The sequence below is a fragment of the Terrapene carolina genome, unplaced genomic scaffold (genome assembly GCF_002925995.2).
Source record: "Terrapene carolina triunguis isolate 2854851 unplaced genomic scaffold, T_m_triunguis-2.0 Scaffold193, whole genome shotgun sequence".
NCBI lineage: Eukaryota > Metazoa > Chordata > Testudines > Emydidae > Terrapene > Terrapene triunguis.
The window spans coordinates 8,793,662-8,813,636 of record NW_020664544.1 but is presented as its reverse complement, the minus strand read 5'-3'; the positions used below and the strand labels follow the sequence as shown (position 1 = coordinate 8,813,636).

Genomic DNA, 19,975 nt, shown 5'->3' with positions numbered 1-19,975 from the left:
TGTGTGTGGACCAGACCCAATCCTCTGTTGTAGTGTAGGAGGCCCTGATGACCAAGATGTTTGAGGAGGTCACAAAGCTAATCCAGGAGTCCTTTATGACTATGGCACTTCCTATTTTCAAATAAGATGCCAATAGCAATCAAGCAAGCAGGTGGCTTACTGTAGTTTCCATTTTTGTTCTACTCACCTGACCCCGGGCAATCAAATTACAGTTTGGGATGACTGTTAAAAATATGCCACCTTTCTTCCCTCACCATGCAGACCATTTCCGCTGTTTGGAAAGATTATGCGAGTTCCATTGTATTGTACTAAATGAAAGGGCTTGCAATTTTTGATCGAAGAAAAGGTTACAATTCAAGAGCAATCACTATTAAAATTATCCCTCAGCCTCTGAAAAATCTTTTGCACTTAGATTTACAATTCAGAACCCTATAAATCCATTTGGTTTGCTATTTTATTGTTCCAAAGAATTGAAAACTGTGCATTCAAGTATGTTTTCTTCCTATTCCATCCCATCCAGTTATGCACATAATCCCCTTTATTTTATATTCTATACCACTTTCCACACTAGTCGCCTCAGGTACCTTGCTTTGGCGTTTGAAAAAAAATCTAATGTTTTCTCCTCCATATCTCTGCCATGCATGAGATGAAATACCAGATCTCGCATTATTTTGGCCACATCATAAATACATAATAAAAATAAAAACCACCCATACAAATACTAGACCCCATCCATTCTCCTCCTTTGGAAAGGATAAAATAAGCACAAATGAAAATCTGCAGCGAGTGTTAATTCTGAATTCCTTAAACAGGAAAAGATGCATTTTCAAAGATGAGGCCAGTGTTGCGTAAACACATACAAATGGCTTTTTTTGTGGGCACAGTGAGTGCAGATGCAGTTTGAAGGAGCAGCCTTTGCTTTTTACTTTGGCAATGTGAAAGCCAAGGGCTAAGTTTTGCCATCTAGACACTACCCTGACCAGGGTGCAGTTCAAGCTCCTTGGTGCTGGTAAGAGTCATAGAATCATAGAATGTAAAGCCAGAAGGGACCACCAGGTCATCTAGTCTGACCTCATGTATGTTGTAAGTCACCAACACCACCCAGTTACCTGCACACTCAACCCAACAACTGAAATATTACTGCCCTCAGAAGGCTAAAGAAAAGAGTACAGACTGTACCAACCCTGGCCTTGCCTCCTATCATCCGCTTTGTGATGATGTACACCACAAATGGAGTATGGTGGGAACAGTTCCTCTGCTCTTCCAAGCCCAAAGATTGCCAGTGTTGCTTGCCTAAGTTTGGTTAGACTCCTTGCATCTTCTTCTGCCTCCAAACAAGGTCAAAGTGATCTGGCTCTGAGTGAAAGGTTTTAAAACATGATTTAAAAGCTGGGATGTTTAAAAATGCAAAAGCTTTTGCCGCCCTCGGACAGTGAAAGATCGGCAACATAAAGAGCTAAAAGGAGACGTTTTACCAGGTGACTGAGCCCTGGAAAATGCCTTTCAGAGTAAAAGCAATTTGCTGATAGAGTCAGTGTTTAATTGGTCACCTATAAAGTGATTTCTTAAAGTGGGAATAGGTTCACATTCTTTTTTTCTCGCATACTCTCCTCAAAGGAACCCAGCAGCCATATTCTGAACTAGGGGGGGAGGGATAGCTCAGTGGTTTGAGCATTGGCTTGCTAAACCCAGGGTTGTAAATTCAATCCTTAAGGGGGCCATTTAGGGAACTGGGGTAAAAATCTGTTTGGGGATTGGTCCTGCTTTGAGCAGGGGGTTGGACTAGATACCTCTTGAGGTCCCTTCCAACCCTGAGATTCTATGATCACACAAGGCAACAAAGAATGATCTAGTCTTGAAGAAACAATCTTGAGATCAAGCTGAGACAGAAGTGAGCACATCAAAAGCTTTGAACACTTTTCAGATCTCTTTTCAGTCATCACTAGAAGAAGAAAAATAATATACAGATTAGAAAGAGAGAAATATAAAGTTAAATAAAACACACTTTGAGAGGGAGGGTCCAATCAGGTTTCTTATATAGGGTTTACTTCTGTTGTACATTTCCATATAGCCCCTGTGCTCTGCATCCAGACTTAGGGCTGCACTGCAGCGTTACAGGAATCTGCCTACTTTTTATTTTTTTACTTTCAGAATTGGGTACAATTCAGCTCCACATTATCTATAACTGTGCACAGCAGTCATAGGCGGAAGACAGATGAAACCATGAGGGAGCTTAGGTTTAAGAGTTAGAATTTTAGTGTTTTTCTGGTTGAGTCTGAGGGACCGTCTTCACACACAAGACCAGACATCTGGTAGATAATGATGCCACAATATCTGTAGCATATTTATCAGCAAAGTTGTAAGAAAATTGAATTTGGGGTACACAGAAGATACCTAACGTTACATAATGATATGTGTTTGCCTGAAGTAACATTAAGGATCTGAAGAAAGATCAAGGGAACTGTGTGATAAGGCCCCTCCATCCCTCAGCAACCTCCTCCCTTGTTGCCTGAGGAAAAAGATAAGCCTTGCAGCAGTTATGTAACAAAACTCACGCTCTGGCAGACCAAGTTCCAGAATTGAGGGAACTTTCCTGAAGAGCAACCTACCAGCAGCTCCATCTGTTTATAATGAAGGAGCTCCACAAAGCAGACACCTTGCTCCATCTTCTGTGTCTGGAGTATGTGAAAAGGGTCTCCAGGTAAAGGACTACTCTGCTGCACTCAACACCCAGGTCACCTTCTCTCTTTGTTATTCCTCATGCTAATATTGTAATATTTATTTTGTTCACGAAAGCCAGTGTGATATATATATATATAAGAAAATTAATGTTTTAAACTTTAAATAGTAGTCATACACGAGTTGAAACCACAAAAAGGTAGACACATTAATTTCAGACATCCTACTGCTTTATTAATTCTTTTAAAGGGATCTACAGAAAAGGTCAGGCAGCCCATTTTTCAAACTTGTTCTTTTAGAACTCTCAGAACTAAGCTCACATTGGCCACTTTTACTTCAGAGCAGGCTAGAAGATTCTAGCACTTTACAACAAAGTGCAATTACCATTTCAGTTTAATCCTGTAATTCAAAATGCACAAACTTTAGGAGACTTATCACCCCTGCTAAAATGAACATTTTGGCGCAGTCTCAATTTATGGTGGCCAGGCAACCACTTCTGGTACGAGTGCAGGTATTCAAATATATGTGCTCATCCCCATGTGAATTAGTGAGTTTGTACATGAACACCCATATACACTTGTGTAACACCTAACACCCCCCCCCCAGTGGCAAAATAATAATAATAATAATAGTCATAATAATAAAGTTTGCAGACATGGACTGAAATAAGAGCTGGATTAGGCAAACAAGTTCACAAATAATTTTGCTTTACTATTCACCCAGCTTGGCTCATCAACCTGTGTGGCCTTTTAAAAGTCAATATTTTGACAGTATTCCCTGTTAACCTCTCCCAATCTTACTCATTCTAGAAGATGACCTGAGAATAAGTGCCTAAATATCTTCCCATCATGTCTACAGCATTCATTAGTTACTTAATCTGCATATTTTATGATACATTGTCCAAAACATACTCTGAATAATTATGAACAGCATTATTGTGGTAGTTAATAGAAAAATGAGTTTATGGAACAAGCCAGAGTAGTATGCTCAAAGATGAAACCTATACAACAGAATAGCATTCAGCACAGTTTGGGAATGAGGTTCCTAAAGGAGGGATTCACTCTTGTTACCATCACTGGAAACAGATCCGGTTATAGCAATAAACTATAATTGTTTTGATTAGTGAACACTGCATTCACAGATTTGACAAGTACCAAAGAAGACACGTTTCATATGTTACTGCTTTGAGACACATTGGCAGCTTATGTTGGTGTTCTGGCTTTTATTACAACAGACCCATAAACAAAATTAACCAGCCACTTGGATCATTTAGGAATGACAAAACAATGAAGCAAGAACATTTCCAAAGGCTTGTTTTTAAGTACTGTTCGCTGAAGAGGACTTTGGAAGTAAAGGAGTAACACAGCTAGGAATTGGGTACTGTTTTAAATCTCAAGCATGTTAATAGCCAGTTATACGTCGTAAAAACGTTCTCTTCAGCCTTCCCCTGATACCACCTTCTTCCCAAACTACCTATAGAGAGATGTTTTAAGTGGATACACTGTGCGTCAAACAATAGTCATTTATTAATCCATTTGTGTCACAGTTACATCTTAACTCATCACCAAACAGTGAAGTTCATATGAGTATTAAATTGATCTCCCATAGAAAACAGTTTGTTTTCAGAGGTGCAGTTGTTTACACTAGTCTACATTTTTATAATATTTTTTACCTGATCGTACATCAACTGTTTGCTATTTTTCATCCATTAATGGGCAGTTTAGATTAATAACAAAAAGAGACCTAGCATTGGAAAGAGAAAAAAAATCATAGAAGAAAAAAAGGCACGGTGTGTCACTACAGATATCTGAGAATCCAGGAACAGCAAGGGATCCTAAAGGACCCTAAATGTGCAGATGTCTTTGATAAACAATGGATGGATCCCATCGATGGAATGAACATTGACATCTCTCTGTCCCTTAGCCAGCTCTTCCAGTTATTTTCCTATGTCAACCAGCATCTTATTAATAGTAATACAGTACTACCTTAGATTTATGCATAACAGACTCTTGGCCATGTAAGTGGCATGTTTTGCTTTAACATAAATGTGTTTTATGTGAAATAATCATGTGCTTGATTTAAATTAACATTTCTGTTTTGTGCAAAATTGGATTAAATTCAAAATATGATGTTTGTGATCCATTTTGAAAAAATGGTTTTGGACTGTAAATCAGTTTGAAAGGAAGGAACTATTGTTTGTACAGGTGGTATGCTAGAATGAAAACAGTTGCATATATTATTTGGGTTCAGTTGTACTTTAATGAAATATGTATACATAAGAGTTTTTCTAAGCGTACTCAGTTGAAAAGACTTTGAGGGACTTATATGCTTGGTTGTCCTGCTTCTTCCCTCCCCCTTCTCCCCCATATCCTATGCAATTTTAATGCCCCTTTTGTATTTCCTGGTCTTTGTTGATTTGAATGATAAGGAAATATAGGCTATGGATGGTTGGTGATGGTGGCTGTTCAAACATTACATTGAAACTGCAGTGCCCAGGGCCGGGTCCAGGCACCAGCCGAGCAAGCTGGTGCTTGGGGCGGCAGCTTGTAGGAGGCGGCATTCCTTTCAATCCTAGGGCGGCACAGCCGCTTTTGTTGTTGTTGTTGTTGTTTGTTGTTCCGCTCCAGCCGCCCTGTAGGGGGCAGCGGCGTGGAGGACGGGAGCGCCCTGCAGCAAGCCGGCAGGGCAGCCCGCGTCCTTTCCTCCCCGCCGACCGGAGCAGCGTGGAGCCCTCCCAGCAGGGGGCACGGCGGGAGGGGCCACGTGGCAGCGCCCCGCTGAAGCCCTGGCCGCCCCCCTTCTCTCTCTCCCCTAAATCCACGTAGAGAGGGCTTTAGAGGGAAGTGCAGATGGAAAAGAGCCTGCTTTAAGCAGATGAGGCATGCCCACCCTTTCTGGTAGCTATGCGTAGGCAGATATCGGGTGAGGGTGACTAACTTCAGTGTCTGAATCAAAGTAGCCCCCAGTTTAACCACCACAGTGCTACTTTCTGGGCACCGTTCAGGGCCTGTCCCCACTCAGAAAGCCAGATCTGCAGCAGGGTTTGTTGTAACACTGGTCTCTCAATAGCCATCACAGAAGCATGATACATGTAAAATACTGATTCTTAAAGCGATCTGGCAACACAATGATGATTGCCACATGAGGCACATCAAGGGGCTGCATGAGGAACCCAGCTGTCCATGGCAGTGACTAGCAGAATACCTGTGTGTTTTGCTTCATCAACTCTGTTCAGTCCCTGTTTTCAGCACACTAAGGGTATGTTTATACTGCAACTAAAAACCCAAGGATGGCCCGTACCAGCTGACTGAGGCTCGTGCCGTAGATGTTCGGGCCTGGGCTCTAGGACCCTGCGTAAACAGTACCTTAGCTGGAGCCCGAGTCAGCCGGCATGGGCCAGCCACGGGTGTCTAGTTGCAGTGTAGACATGCCCTAAATGACATCATCACAATCAGATCTTCTTTGTCCCTTTTCAGTCACTCTTATGGAACAGATTGAATTGATGCATTTTTCTATTTTCATAGTAAATTACTAAATATGATGCCTTATATGATCCCTTTTATAAGAGCCACCGGTACTGGAGGAGTGTGAATAGTGTCTCAGACTTCATACATGTCATTTAAGCGAAACCTACAAATTACAGTTCATCCTTCAGGATTAGGGCTATTTTAAAAGGTTTTCAATAGCTACATTTAAAAAGTTTCTTCCCATAACACAGGTCAGCATGAACTGGCAAAATTACATGACCTGTAATAGTTTCCAAGAATCCATCTTGGAAAACATCTCCGCAGCTAGCAACCATTGTAGTGTTGGACAGAGCTTAAAGGCCATTGTGCAAGATGTCCTCTTAGAATCATGACAAACAACAGTTTGTTACTTGGGCCTGTGAATTTAGCTTCCTGCTAAAAATCCTTCCCGTTCATTGTAATTTGTGAGTTTTGGTTAAGAGGTAGGTGTGAAGTGACTGAGACATTCTCCTGTATCTGGTAATTATGGCCCTTATATAAGAGATCACATAAAACATCACTCCGGTCCATTGAAATTAATCCAGAAAAGATGATTGTAGATCAGTGGTTCTCAAACTTTTGTACTGGTGACCCCTTTCACACAGCAAACCTCTGAGTGCAACCCCCTTTGTAAGTTAAAAACACTTTTTAATATATTTAACACCATTATAAATGCTGCAGGCAAAGCGGGGTTTGGGATGGACAGCTCGTGACCCCCCCCATGTAATAACCTCACGACCCCCTGAGGGGTCCTGACCCCCCAGTTTGAGAACTGCTGTTGTAGATGAACAAAATTTTTCGTCCCTTTAGAAGAAAAAGGGAAACAGTTCTAAATATTAAGACACAATTAATGAAGAAGTGTTTTCAGCCACCATTTTAAATAAATGTTTCTATCCTTTCACGCTGACTGTCACTCACTGGTAAAACCATTTTAACCATAAAACCTGAACTGTTGATAAAAACAAATCTAGAAAACTGTTTCTAGATCTGGCAGAAATTGTGAACAGGGCCTGAGGGATCCAAGTTATGCATGGCATGTGAAAGATGAACCTCTTAATAATACCAGTTTAACACCTAAAATCCCATATAATTGATATCAATATACTTAATAAAATAAAACCTTAAAAAATAAAATTGTTAATCCTCGGGGATTGCGTGGCCAAATAGCCAGGCATGCACCGAATTTACACTGCAGTAATTCATTGTCCCTAGTGTGTAGATTGCAAGTCTGGCTTGTAGAAGCACGTTTTCCCTTAGACTGCAGGATAAAAAGATTTTATTGATGTCTATTTGAGCACTAATGTGAGTTTTCATAACAAGACTTTTTTCCCATTGGTTTTGGTTGATGAGTCATCTAAAGAAACTCGTTCAGTTTTGTTTTTTAACTGAGAATATATAAAACCGAAAAGAAACTTCTATCAATTTGCAGTAGCAGTGAAAGAGTTATATAAACAAATTAAATTGCCAAGGAGACTAATGTTTGTGGTCATCCTTGATGGCTACGTGTGTGCTTGGAAGAATTAAAATGAGATTTGTGCAGAGCTAGACAGGGAGATTGGATGCAGGAAATGTTTGCTATGCAGCAGCTGTTGTCAGTCGGATATGTGTGAGAGGATCAGAGTTCTAGCAATGAAGCACATGAACAACTCTACTATAATATGGGTCTCCACGTCTGCTTGTATAATGTTCAGGGCTGCCCATTTTCTTAAGAAACAGGAGCTGCTTAAACCAGGTAACGAAAAGATGAGTGTGCTAAAGGATTTAACAGAATTCAGCAAGAAATCTGCTCTGATGTCACAAAAACAGTAGTTCTTTTAGCTAATAAGTTTGTGTACTGTATTTTTGAAGCCTTCAGTGCAGCAGAACTGCTGAGCTGTGTGTGTAATACATTAATAGCTCCCTTTCAAGTAAAAGATATGCCTTATCCTAATTTTGTGATCTGCATAAAGTACAGTACTGAAGTGTAATTTACAAATCTTGAAGGGAGGAAGTGTTCAAACTTTGAAATAACCAATCTCCTTTGCTTGAATATTTCTTTATTAAACTTTCTAAAGAGCGCTGAAGGATGAGTTTCTGGTTTGGTTGTATAGCATGTTTTAAAGATTAGTAAATTCTAGTAAGTTTTGTCTATTTTTTCTCTTGCAGAGCAAACAAATTGAAAAAATATTTTATTTGTAAATTAAGGGCCTGTTCTCATTTGTACCAAGGCCCCTTTTTAGTACTCAGGCTCATTTACATGGCCATAAAGTGGGTATAAATTACATGTATACTCATGTGTAAAGGCCAGTTTGCACTAGCAGAGTGATGTAAAGTGGCCGGGGGATAAATGAGAATCAGCCTGCGAGTCTTTAAGTTTGCATTAATAACTTTCAGCCATCGTAGCTGTGATTAGAAAGAATTGGATTATCTCATCAATTGTTACTCTCCTTCCTTGCAGTGAAGGTTTGATTTTGGTCAACTCTGTAAGAGGAGAGGAGCATGAAGGGTGAAGAGCATATTTCAGAACATAAGAAAAACTTGTTCAAAACCACATTTTCGTATTGTTTCAACTCTTTCCTCCCGTTTCTCACCCCATTTTATCGGGGTGTCTAAATTTTGCATTGGTCGCGAAAACAATAGTTAATGTTGTCTAACACTTTCCATTAGAAAGTCCCTGTTTTGAGTTGCTTATAACTTTGTCAAATTCTAATCATTCAGACTGAAAATTTACATGCTAGTTCTCTGCCTCAAGCTGAAATGTTTTGGAAAGTGTCAGTGAAAATGATTCAGCCACTTCCAAGAATGAGGTTAAAGAAAAATAGGTAAGTGTGTTAGTGTTCATTTCCCCATCCCAATTGTTTATTTGAAGAAGAGCTCTAGCATAGGAGCATCTGGCATGGTCCATCTAACCAAGTTCCTGTCTCTGACATTGGCCATCACCAGATGTGTTAGGGATAGATGCAAGAAACACCACAGTAGTCAGTTATGGAAGAATCTGCACCCCATGAAAGTCTCATCCTTATGCCTAATAGTTAGAGATGAGTTTAAGCCCCAAGGCATGAGGTTTGACACCCCATTCAACATTTTTGTCATCATTAGCTATAGCATCATGTCTTTGAACACTGCTAAATTCTTGATTACAATGACATCCTGTGGTAATGAGTTCCACATTCTAACCAGGCATTGTATGAAAAGGTGTTTCTTCCTCAATTTGGAATTTGCTGCCTTTCAATTTAATTGAATGTCCCTTTTTTGTGCTCTGAGATGAGGAAAAAGCATGTTCTCCTGTGTTCAAGGCACTGGACTTGGACTTGAGAGAGCTGGGCGCAAGTACTTCCCCACAGAAATAACTTGTTCAAGCTCATACAGGAACTCTGGAGGAGACATTTACTTACTTAATTAATTAAATTTAAAATTGTAATTTTATTTGCTTAATATTAAGTAATTGAATAAAATATTCTCAACTGTAATAATTTCATTTATCATCTACTTCTCCAGCTGAGACCATTATGATGCTAAACAATTAAAATAATAATGAACACATTAAATAAGTCAAACAAAATATTCAAAATCCTGAATAGCAAGCAGTGTGATTTCCATTCCTGTGTAATTAATAGTATGGAAATGATTATCTGAACAAGAGTAGAGTCAGTAGGATGATTATGGTCCAGGTGAGAGAGGATTTTGTCCCAGTATAAAGGAGTGGCATGAAAACCTTTTTGGGTTAGAGAGCCACCTTAGTGCTGTGCTTGGGAGGTTATGCCACCACATCTGAGGCCACGTCTGCACTACAAAGTTTTGCTCATATAGGCATGCTGGTTAGGGGTGAAAACCCCTTGTGTAGATGTAGCTTATACCAGCAAAAGAGCCTTTTGTCAGTATAGGTGATGATGTTCAGGAAGGTGTTTTAACTATACCAGCAAAAGAACTCTTATTCCTGGTTTGTGCTGCATCTCCAGTAGGGAGCTCTGCTGATATCGCTTTACCATCAAAGCCTTTGTAGTGCAGACTAGCCCTAAGTGGGTCAAACTAGGGTTGCCAATCCTCCAGGATTGTCCTGGAGTCTCCAGGAATTAAAGCAACAGAGGGTCCTGTGGCACCTTTAAGACTAACAGAAGTATTGGGAGCATAAGCTTTCGTGGGTAAGAACCTCACTTCTTCAGATTCAAGTAATGGAAATCTCCAGAGGCAGGTATAAATCAGTGTGAAGATAACGAGGTTAATTCAATCAGGGAGGGTGAGGTGCTCTGCTAGCACTGATTTATACCTGCCTCTGGAGATTTCCATTACTTGCATCTGAAGAAGTGAGGTTCTTACCCACGAAAGCTTATGCTCCCAATACTTCTGTTAGTCTTAAAGGTGCCACAGGACCCTCTGTTGCTTTTTACAGATTCAGACTAACACGGCTACCCCTCTGATACAGGAATTAAAGATTCATCTTTAATTAAAGATTATGTCATGTGATGAAACCTCTAGGAATACGTCCAACCAAAATTGACAACCCTATTCAAAACTGACTCTCTAGTTTGGAATCCACATGATGGATGATCTCACACAGCTCCTCCTCTTGCTGAAATGCCGCCCATGTGCTTCAGCTGTCTTAAAGTGTGTGATGATATCAAGGAACCGCCCAATAATACCATTTAAGTGAGAGTCTGTAACCCTTTGGATTCGTCTGCAGTATTTTCTTCAAGTAAACATTCAGCAAAAGGCATCAATTCCAGTATCACTCTTCTTGCCTTAATATAGCATCTCTGTGTGAAAAGCAGGGAAACGACTCTAGGGGGGGGGAAACATGTTGAGTGTTTGAATGCTGTACTGGGCACATGATAAAAAATGAGAGCTCTTTTTCCTGGATGTCATCCCACAATTGTTCTTCTCAGAAGTCTTGTTTCCAACAGCTCCTAGCTTTTCACTATGCAGAACGTCAACTCTTGTATTTGTTTATATAAAAATGAGTTTCAAATCATACTCACTGGTTAACAATGAGAAACAAATGAAATCTACAACAAACAGGATTATTCGTAAATGTAATCCATTCCAGTACTTTTCTTGGGAATCATAAAACAAGAGTGCTATGGTTTCTGTTGTCACCAGAACAGAATCATTTTGGGGTCTGGTATTTTCCAGGAAAATTCGGCAGTACTCCATTTATTCAATGGTCAGATGAAATGTACGGTATGTGTTTTCAGTGTCTTGTAATCACATCAAGCTTTTAATGGCCCTGCTTTACTGGTTGCCAGGCAAAATGTGCTAAGTTCTTCATAGCAGTGTGATCCAGTCTGATTGGTTGTTGCATACATTGTTCTATGTGTCCTACTTTTCAGTTGGTTTGCAGGTAACCATCTCTGCAGAAAGTGCTTCATCTTAAACAATAATGAGTAAATTACACTAAAAAACTGAACTGAAACACTGATAAATACTGCATTTGAAAGAACCGTGCTCACAGTACAATGGAAAAGCCAATGTGCGTTAAAGTTACCATAGATACATTGCTCCGCCCAGTGCAGGAAATAAGACACCATGTGTGTATATGATTAAAAACTATATTCATTCTAACATAACCAGAACAGAGCTACAGCATAGTCCCCATTCTGCCAGAAGGGCAAGTCCAGCATGTTACATTATCAAATTGCCATGGAAACAGGGTCTAATCGTAAGGAGGAGGCTAGCCCACTTCTGTCAAATCAAGCAGACATCAGAACTGAGAGAGCCCCCAGAATCCCCAGACTTTTCCTCGGGTGAGGGATGTGGGTCTAGATGAGAACTTCCCCTTTCTGGGCTAGATACTGAAGCCGCTCCTTGTCGTGCAATGCAGAGCAGTGACTGCAGCCAGAGGCCACTGAGCCAATGCGACTGTGAAGGCATTCCGGCACCCTTTCCTCACTTAACCTGCTGTAAACATCTACAGAAACTTGTGACAATTGAACAAGTATAAACAGATTCCTTCCTTAAACCAGACCTTCTGTGTGCTCTGATGAAAGTGAAAACCCAATATTTACTTAGTGCCCATTTTGTGATGAGGGGAAAGTCCTAGTCCTGAAAAGATTGCTGGTGGAACCTCCAGCAAAACAGAAAGTCCTGCAGCAAACAACATGTGGCAGTTAACTAAAGAAAACCCAGGAGAGGCGAGGGAAGAATGGGTGATGTGTGCAGGAAGGAAATGTCTGCGTGGTCTCACGCCTGAGAGGAATCTTTGAAGGCCATACCCACAATGGATCAGGGAGATTGGCCAGTGGGAGGTCCTGTGGCATTCAGAATGGTCAATCAGGTGAAAAGAGGGAAGGCAGAGCAAGCGTGGTCAATTCCTACCGACCCACAAGGCATTTTGATTTTGTAAATTGAGACAATTGACAGGGCCATTCAGAGCCTGTGTGTGGGCACCGTTTATTTATTCTAAATTAGAAGAAGAAAAAAGAAAAATAAGTACGGTAAATCTCTTAATGGCTCATTGTACTTGGATTCTAGTCTCACGTGAGATCTTGGCTTCAGGTTACAGTGCCTAGAGAGACAGTATCTGCAGTAGTTAGAGCAGGGCAATGGGAATCAGGACTAGTACAAATGACTAACTCGGTGTGTGACCCTGAGTGAATCACATAACTGATCTGTACCTGAGCTTTCTATCCCTAAAAGGGGGAGAGTAGTTAGAGCAGTGGTGAGGCTTTTTAAATTACAGTTTGTAATGTGCTTTGAGTTGCTTGGATGCAAGGTGTTATAAAAAGGCAAAGGAATATTAAAATGTGATCTGAATACCTGATGATTGATAAGCCAGTTCTTAAACATCCTTTTCTGAAGATGTTATAGTATATTAACAACCTCTCTTTTCCCCCAATCTTCCCAATGTCAGCTCTCCTTGTACACACAAATACTCTTTCATGTACTGATTTATGCAGTCTTGCTAAGAACGATAAGTCTGGTTGTTTCCCTTCAGTGAAAACTGGGAGTTGTTTATTCCAAATTTATAATGTGTGTGAATGTTTACTGATGGGACTGCCTACTGGTTCTCCCCCTTCCTCTCTGGTTTTCTGTCCTTCCCCCCACTCTCGTTCTTTGGTGCTCTGTTGATTATGAATACAAAATCTCAGTCAAGTTTATATTTTTAAAAGTATATTGGTTGGTCTCTCTCCTTCCTGAACTACTCTTAACTCTTGGCTAAGCAAATCACTCGTCTCCCTTTGAAAATGTTGCCGTTTGTTGCTCATTTACAGTCCAGTGTGAGTGGAAGCCTGCTATTCTCCTTCTGTGATAACACAACTACTGTTTATAAATCTTTTCAACCAGAGGGTGTCTTCATAAAGCAAATGGACACTTAACAAACTGACCATTGAAATAACCATTGTAAATGTCACAATTTTGATTTTAAAAAATGCCAACTGTAAAGCATGGTAGTGCACGAGGCCATCTTATCTAAAAATAAATATTTTCACGTCAGGATGAAAGTACTCTTTAAACAGTGCTTCAGTGGATTTAATATGATGCCTTATGGAAGTTTTGCTTGTATCTGAGTCCTTGCAGAAGTAGCCCAGGTGTATTGCCCAGGTGTATTGCCAGCTGGTGTTGTGTCAGTCTATTTTTAGTTCTTAATTTGAGATTGGAATAAATAAAATGACCTGCGCTGCATTATCTGTCACTTTCCACAAGGTAAGGGATACATTTTCTAGCAGCCGGCATTATTGCCTCCACATATATACACACAGTGGAGTTGCCTTCAACTGAGTGCAATAAATTACTCCTATTTAATCTATTGTTATAAGACAAACAAAGTTCTATCATGAACAAATAATGTTGGTATAGTGAAGTTGTCTTCGTTAGAACTGAGACTTACTTCTCTTTATCATCTGTGCAAGTCCCTTTTCGCCTGGAGGTTTAAATTTTCTATCAGCAATTCTAACAGTCTGAATAGATGGATGTTAATGTCCAAATTAGGCAGATCTAAAATAATTGAAGAAGAGATTTGTTGACATTTGCTTAAAATGCATTATTAAATTCCCAGTTATATAGCTGGAGTCTTTGACTTTATCTGTTAAACTTTTTTTGTCTTGTCATTTCTGAGCATCAGCAGGAAGCCAAACCAGTAGAAATATCTTGGGGGCATGAGCGAAGTGGTACCAAAACACCTCATTATTCCTAGCTGTGTGAAAGTATTGTGCCCTATGTTTTCCAAACTTTCATTTCATGCATGGTCTATGCAGATTTCTACCTTTAAGAAACCAAAGAGCTGGAAGGAAACATACATTGTTCTTATAGGCCTATGCAATATGAATACAACTTCTCAATTCATATTTTACATTTGCATTTTTGTCCGCCATATGATTTATGACCCTTCAAGGTCGAAAGTCGTAATCTATAATATCACATGCAGACTTACTTCACCTCAGTTGTGCTGATTTAATATAGTTATAAATGTATGAGTATTTAGTGTGAAAAAGAATACTAGATGAATAAAAATACCAGGACTTGGAGCCAGGTTTGATAGTTGTTTGCTTTCCCTTGGCAGCCACCAGCTCAGCCCACTTAGAGGATCTAGCTTACCTGGATGAGCAGAGACATACTCCCCTACGCACGTCCCTCCGAATGCCTCGGCAGAGCATGGCAGGTGCCCGCATACAACAAGACCTAAGAGGTAAGGCCCAGCTGAAGACTTTTGTGCGGCCACATGCCATAGGTAGTAGCCACAAGGATATGACCTTATATGGTGCTTCCTGCAGTTGTCTATTATTTTGGTGGAAACATCCGATTTATGTAAAGTTTCCCATATTACCATATATACTCGTTCATAAGCTGAATTTTTTTAGTAAAAAAGGGAAGCATCAGAGAGGGGGGTCGGCTTATGAACGGGTATAGAGAGGGGGAGAGGCGGGACACAGCCCCTCCCTGAACAGAGGAGGCAAGGAGAGGCAGCGCAGCCAGCAGAGCCAGAAGGAAAGAGGCGGGGCCAGTCTCTCTCCTCTTCTGGCCACGCTGCTCTCCCCCTAGTCTCCGAAGCAGCTGCAGCTCCGGGGCTGGCAGGCTGCGGCTGCGCCGCCTGACCTGCCGGTGCAGGCTACAGCCAGGCCAGAGACATCCTCCTCTGGCCCTCCCCAGGTAAGGTGGGAAGGGATGGGATGGGGAGACTGGGGGGGTCCCGGGCTAGGGGCGGGGAGGGGTTACACAGGGAGGGGTCATGTGGGGAGGCCCCGGGTTAAGGGTGGGGTCATGTGGGGGGTGGTCACAGGAGTTACTTCCTTGACCCCCAGCTTCTCCCCCCCCCCCCCCAAAAAAATTTCCCCACCAGTTGCTGTCCCGGCCAGTCAGGGGAAGCTGCTGGCAGGTAGGGACATTTTGTTTACTTAGGTTTACCTCCGTGCTTGTGGATGCTCGAGGTAAACAAACCGTTTTGGCCTGCCAGCGGCTTATCCTGATGGGCCGGGAGCCAAAGTTTGCTGATCCCTGAATTATAGGGTCGGCTTATGAATGGGTCATAAAAATTTGCCATTTTTACTTATCCATATTGGGGGGTCGGCTTATAAACGAACCAGCTTATGATCAAGTTTATACGGTATATACCTGAAGTGCTGCCTCACTACTGAGAAATGAGGTGGCCTCTTGTCTTGCAGTGTGTTTCTTCCTAGCATTGTCAAATAAGAAGGGAAAGAAAACTTGAGAGAAGGTGTAGCAATAGACTCAAGTACTGATCTCTTTAGATGATGGTAGTTTGCCAGTGGCTGGGCCATGTTTCTGTGAGGAACAGTGCAAAGGGAGCTACATGGAGTGTTGTTAAAGTACCCTTTCTGGATTGCTCTTGCTGTGATATTTGCTTAGAAAGCAAATGCGTCAAACTCTGATGTCTATTTCGGTTGCTATATACAGAATTGTGTGCTGGCAGGTTATACATACCTGTCAACATTGCAGCCTGTTGCACCCTATTTTTTCCTTTTATTGGACTTTGGTTTGTTTGCATTTCAGCAGTTACTGCTTGCAAAAGATACATCATGGTTAAAGGTTTGGGTTTGGAGGGGTTTTTTGTTTTTGATTTTTGGTGCCCTCAGACATACTGTAACTACAGTATCTGAATGAGCATACACTGAAAAGATGCTTGGGTCTTGAGTTGTGTTTCAGCTGTGTGGGACAGCTTCCTGCTGTTGGTTTGCCACAGGGCCATCCTATGTTTGCGTGTCTGCAAGTCATGCAGTGCTTGTTAAGAGATCATAAAGCTCTCCTCTTCTCCTCTGGGTGATGTGTTTATTTTTACCTTGAGGAGCTGACCTACTGTCTCAAGTAAGGCAGTTTGGAATGTGCCCATCAGTCCACGCTAGACTGGTTTCTAATGTAGCAATCCAATGGCACTGCAGGGTTGGCCGGTTTTAATTCTGATGGGGATTTGTACAACACACACAACCCTTGACTGAAAGAGAAAAGTGATTTTGTGTCGTCTTGGATCACGGTTTGTAATGAAATCATATTGGCTGGTGATACAGTTATAAAAATGTATTGGCAGGCAGTCAGCGAAGAAAGCAAACTTTGACAGACAGAATTTCCATATGTTCTAACTGAGCAGCTTGCCAAGCCTTCATAATTTGCAGTGATTGCATCCAAAACATTAAACTTTATTGTAGGAACAGAATCAAATTGTTTTCCAGACACACTTTTAAAAAAACAGGCAGCACCACATCTTTTCTTTTCTTTTTCGGTTAAGCCTGCGTGTGAATAGCGAGCAGTGTTTCATATTTTATGTCTGTTTCTGGTTTTTGTTGTAGTGACACGCTATCTTAACAAAGGGGAGGGAGGGAAAGCACTATAGATAATACCACTATTTGGAAGTTTCTTCTTTTCACGGGATATGTCATTTTTTCTGAGTGTTAAAAAGTTCCAAATGTTTCCTTGAAACTGTGTAGAACTGGCCTGTTCTAGTGACCAGGTCTTTGAGCTGTTGTGCCAATTGGAAATCCTAAACTTGGGCTCAGTCTTAGTATGTCATGTCTTGGGGATTTGCAGAGATGGTTCTCAGTCTTTAGTGGAGCAAGTAGTGGCTTCCGATCTGAGGGCCAAAGATTATGACTATTGTTTAACTCACCAATCCCCCTCGTGCCCAAATTTTAATTTTTCATGGAGAGGTTCAATGGGTAGACATTAAACAAGTGATTCTTCCCTTCTGTACATTTTGTCTGTTAAACCAACCTGTTTGAAAAGCGGAATTGCATTCCTTCCCCAGCTTAATATTAAAGGCTCAGAGCAGGAAAAATATTTTGTGCAAGTGGCAGGTTATAAACCGAATACTGAGTGCACTTTTCATTTTACTGTCATGAGCCAGGGGAATTTAAGGTTAGTTTAGGTTAATATAGCTTAACATGCAAGATAATAGTTGCAAGGTACCCTGAAGTAGAAGTGTATTGTAGAACTAAGTACTGGGTATTAAAACATTCGCCAGTGTTGTCATCATGTTCCCATCCCAGATAAGGGAAAGTCAATGGTAATTTACTATGTAAAACATTCTTCTTGTCCTCGATAGGAAATATTTTGGGGACAGATGATTGGATGGAGAATTCCTGAGTGCTACAACTCTTGCATTAGAGTGCTAAAGTACTGCTACTATTATTAATATAGGCAGTGCAGTAGTGCCTAACACTTTCCATTATAATCTATAAAATCGCCTAACACTTTCCATTATAATCCCCTGTTTTCACTTGCTTGTAACTGTTATACACTTTAGCCTTTTGGGCTGAAGTTTTCCACGCTTCACTGATTTTTATGAAAACTTGATAAAAATAGTTCAGCCATCTCCAAGGAGGTGCTCAATAAAAAATAGATATTTATATAGTGCTAAATGTATGCGAGGTTCTTTACAGAAAAATAGGATTCTCTGAAGAGCTTGCAGTCTAAATGGAATAAAAGGAAGATAGGATCAAGATTCTCAAGCATTTAATATACCAACGTTTGCATGCTGCTGTTTAACATAGGATAGAAGGAGATGACAGTTGACAATACCGTGTTCCTCAGATCTACATTTCAATTCTAATAAGTATAAAGTCACTCGTGTCCGGGTGTTGCTCTCTAGATATTTGCAATACTCTTAATATGTGGCTTAGTACTGTATGGGCTTTGTATTGGACAGCAAGATATCTGTGTGTTCCAGCTGCTGGTCCTAAAATGGAAACTGGCAAGTACACCACACAGCTTAATGCTAATAATGAACTGTGGATGCTTACTGCCAGCATAGCTCAGAAGGAGTTCTTAGTCTCTTGGAAGAGAAAGGCGTCTGCAAGCCAAATAATTTTCTAACAGGCACTTCAACAAAATCAAATTACAACTAAGAATTCAGTTTGTATAGGGGAGAGTGATCTAGATGGTACAGAAGCGTGTCTCCTGAAGGCCTGTGTTTAAATCTGAAGGTTAGGATCAGAAGTGAAATAAATGATTGGACCTCAGCTGTGCGGATTTTGTGCATTTGTTCATATTCTTCAATCAGCCTTACTTTGGTATGATTGGCATTTTCTGCTATGGAGGGACCCAGGACTGGAATAGCAGGTGTGTTTCAAATCAGGATTGAAATGTGTTTTTAGGGCTCTACTGGAGAGGTTTGCAAAGCTTATGTGTTGTCAGTCTCTCATTTAGCACTAAAAATACACTCTCTACCTGCCCCCCTAATTCTTTCCAAAGAAATATAGATTTAATTTACTTCAACAAGTTATCTCAAGTTCAGGATATTAGCATGGGACTCTAGCCTCAATTCTGTAAAATTCTTCATTAAAAGTGAATAGAAAACCCAGTGAAGGGTTGACAAATTGTCAGATATAAAAAGGCAAGTTGTTAATTTATTTTGTGGTTGTAACAAATACTAAAGCCAAGCAAGTAACCAGGATCCTCCAGTTTGTGCGCACACACTCTGGCCTGCTAATTAGTCACATTTTTGTCCCTCTCCTTCTGAGCCCTTTCCAAGCATCTGTCCTCCAGTAAATTAGTCTGAAAAATGTAAGGGCTGTGATACTGTTTACCTGCTCTCTATTTCTTTTCTCGCCCTAATTTGTTTTTATCTACTTTCTTGTTCTCCATTCTTCTCCTTTGTTACTAAATAGGCTTTGAAGATGAAGGATCATTGTCCTCTTGCAAAAGTTAGAATGCAAAGGTTACGGTTGGGAATTCATTAGGGCCCCATAGTTAATTACCCTTCTATGACGTCGATAGAGACACAGCTGTATGGGGCTTTATTATGGGTCTGACTCTTGGTAGCTCCCATAGTTCTGTGACTTGCTTGGCTATGCTTGGGGAGTGCTGTCTGCTGAGGATTATTAAATAAATGTTAACAGGGGCTCTAGAGATGTTCATCAGACAATATCAGGAATTGATGAGGTTAAATAAGTATCTGGCATGTATCATGTGACTAATCGGTGACACATGAAAATTATTTTTAAACGTTTTAGAAAACCCAGTTAGCAAAATCTCAGTGCTCTTTTCTTCTCTAAAGATATGGAGCCTTGGCTTGATGGTGTAGATTAAAATAGGTATTGGCCAGGCATCAGTTTAACAGAATGGACAAATCAGTGATGAGGAATGGTGTGAGTACACTGCAGGATTCAATTTAGTCAGCACAATAAAATGAAATATTTGGGGCCTTTTCCTATGGACCATGTGGAATTAATATTCTAGCATTTGGTACAAATATAACTTTGGTGGCTAGTGAAATACAGAACATATCCTCCTCAGCACTGATGTCCAAATGGTTGTGGCACTAAACATTTTCTTTCTGGCAGGGTACTTACCAACGTTGCATACTTTAAATGGAGCACTGAGACTACAGCCAATTACAGGGGAAAGTTTCATGTCATTTGTTCTTC

The 19,975-nt window shown here is 40.7% G+C and overlaps 1 protein-coding gene across 1 annotated transcript in view; it reads left to right on the top strand.

Moving 5' to 3' along the window:
- TANC2 (tetratricopeptide repeat, ankyrin repeat and coiled-coil containing 2) overlaps positions 1-19,975 on the top strand; it is a 585,366-nt gene that overhangs the window by 456,808 nt on the left and 108,583 nt on the right. Inside the window, exon 10 of the mRNA XM_024201203.2 lies at positions 14,662-14,787. Coding sequence (XP_024056971.2) covers positions 14,662-14,787 — 126 coding nt within the window. The remainder of the gene's footprint in view (positions 1-14,661; positions 14,788-19,975) is intronic.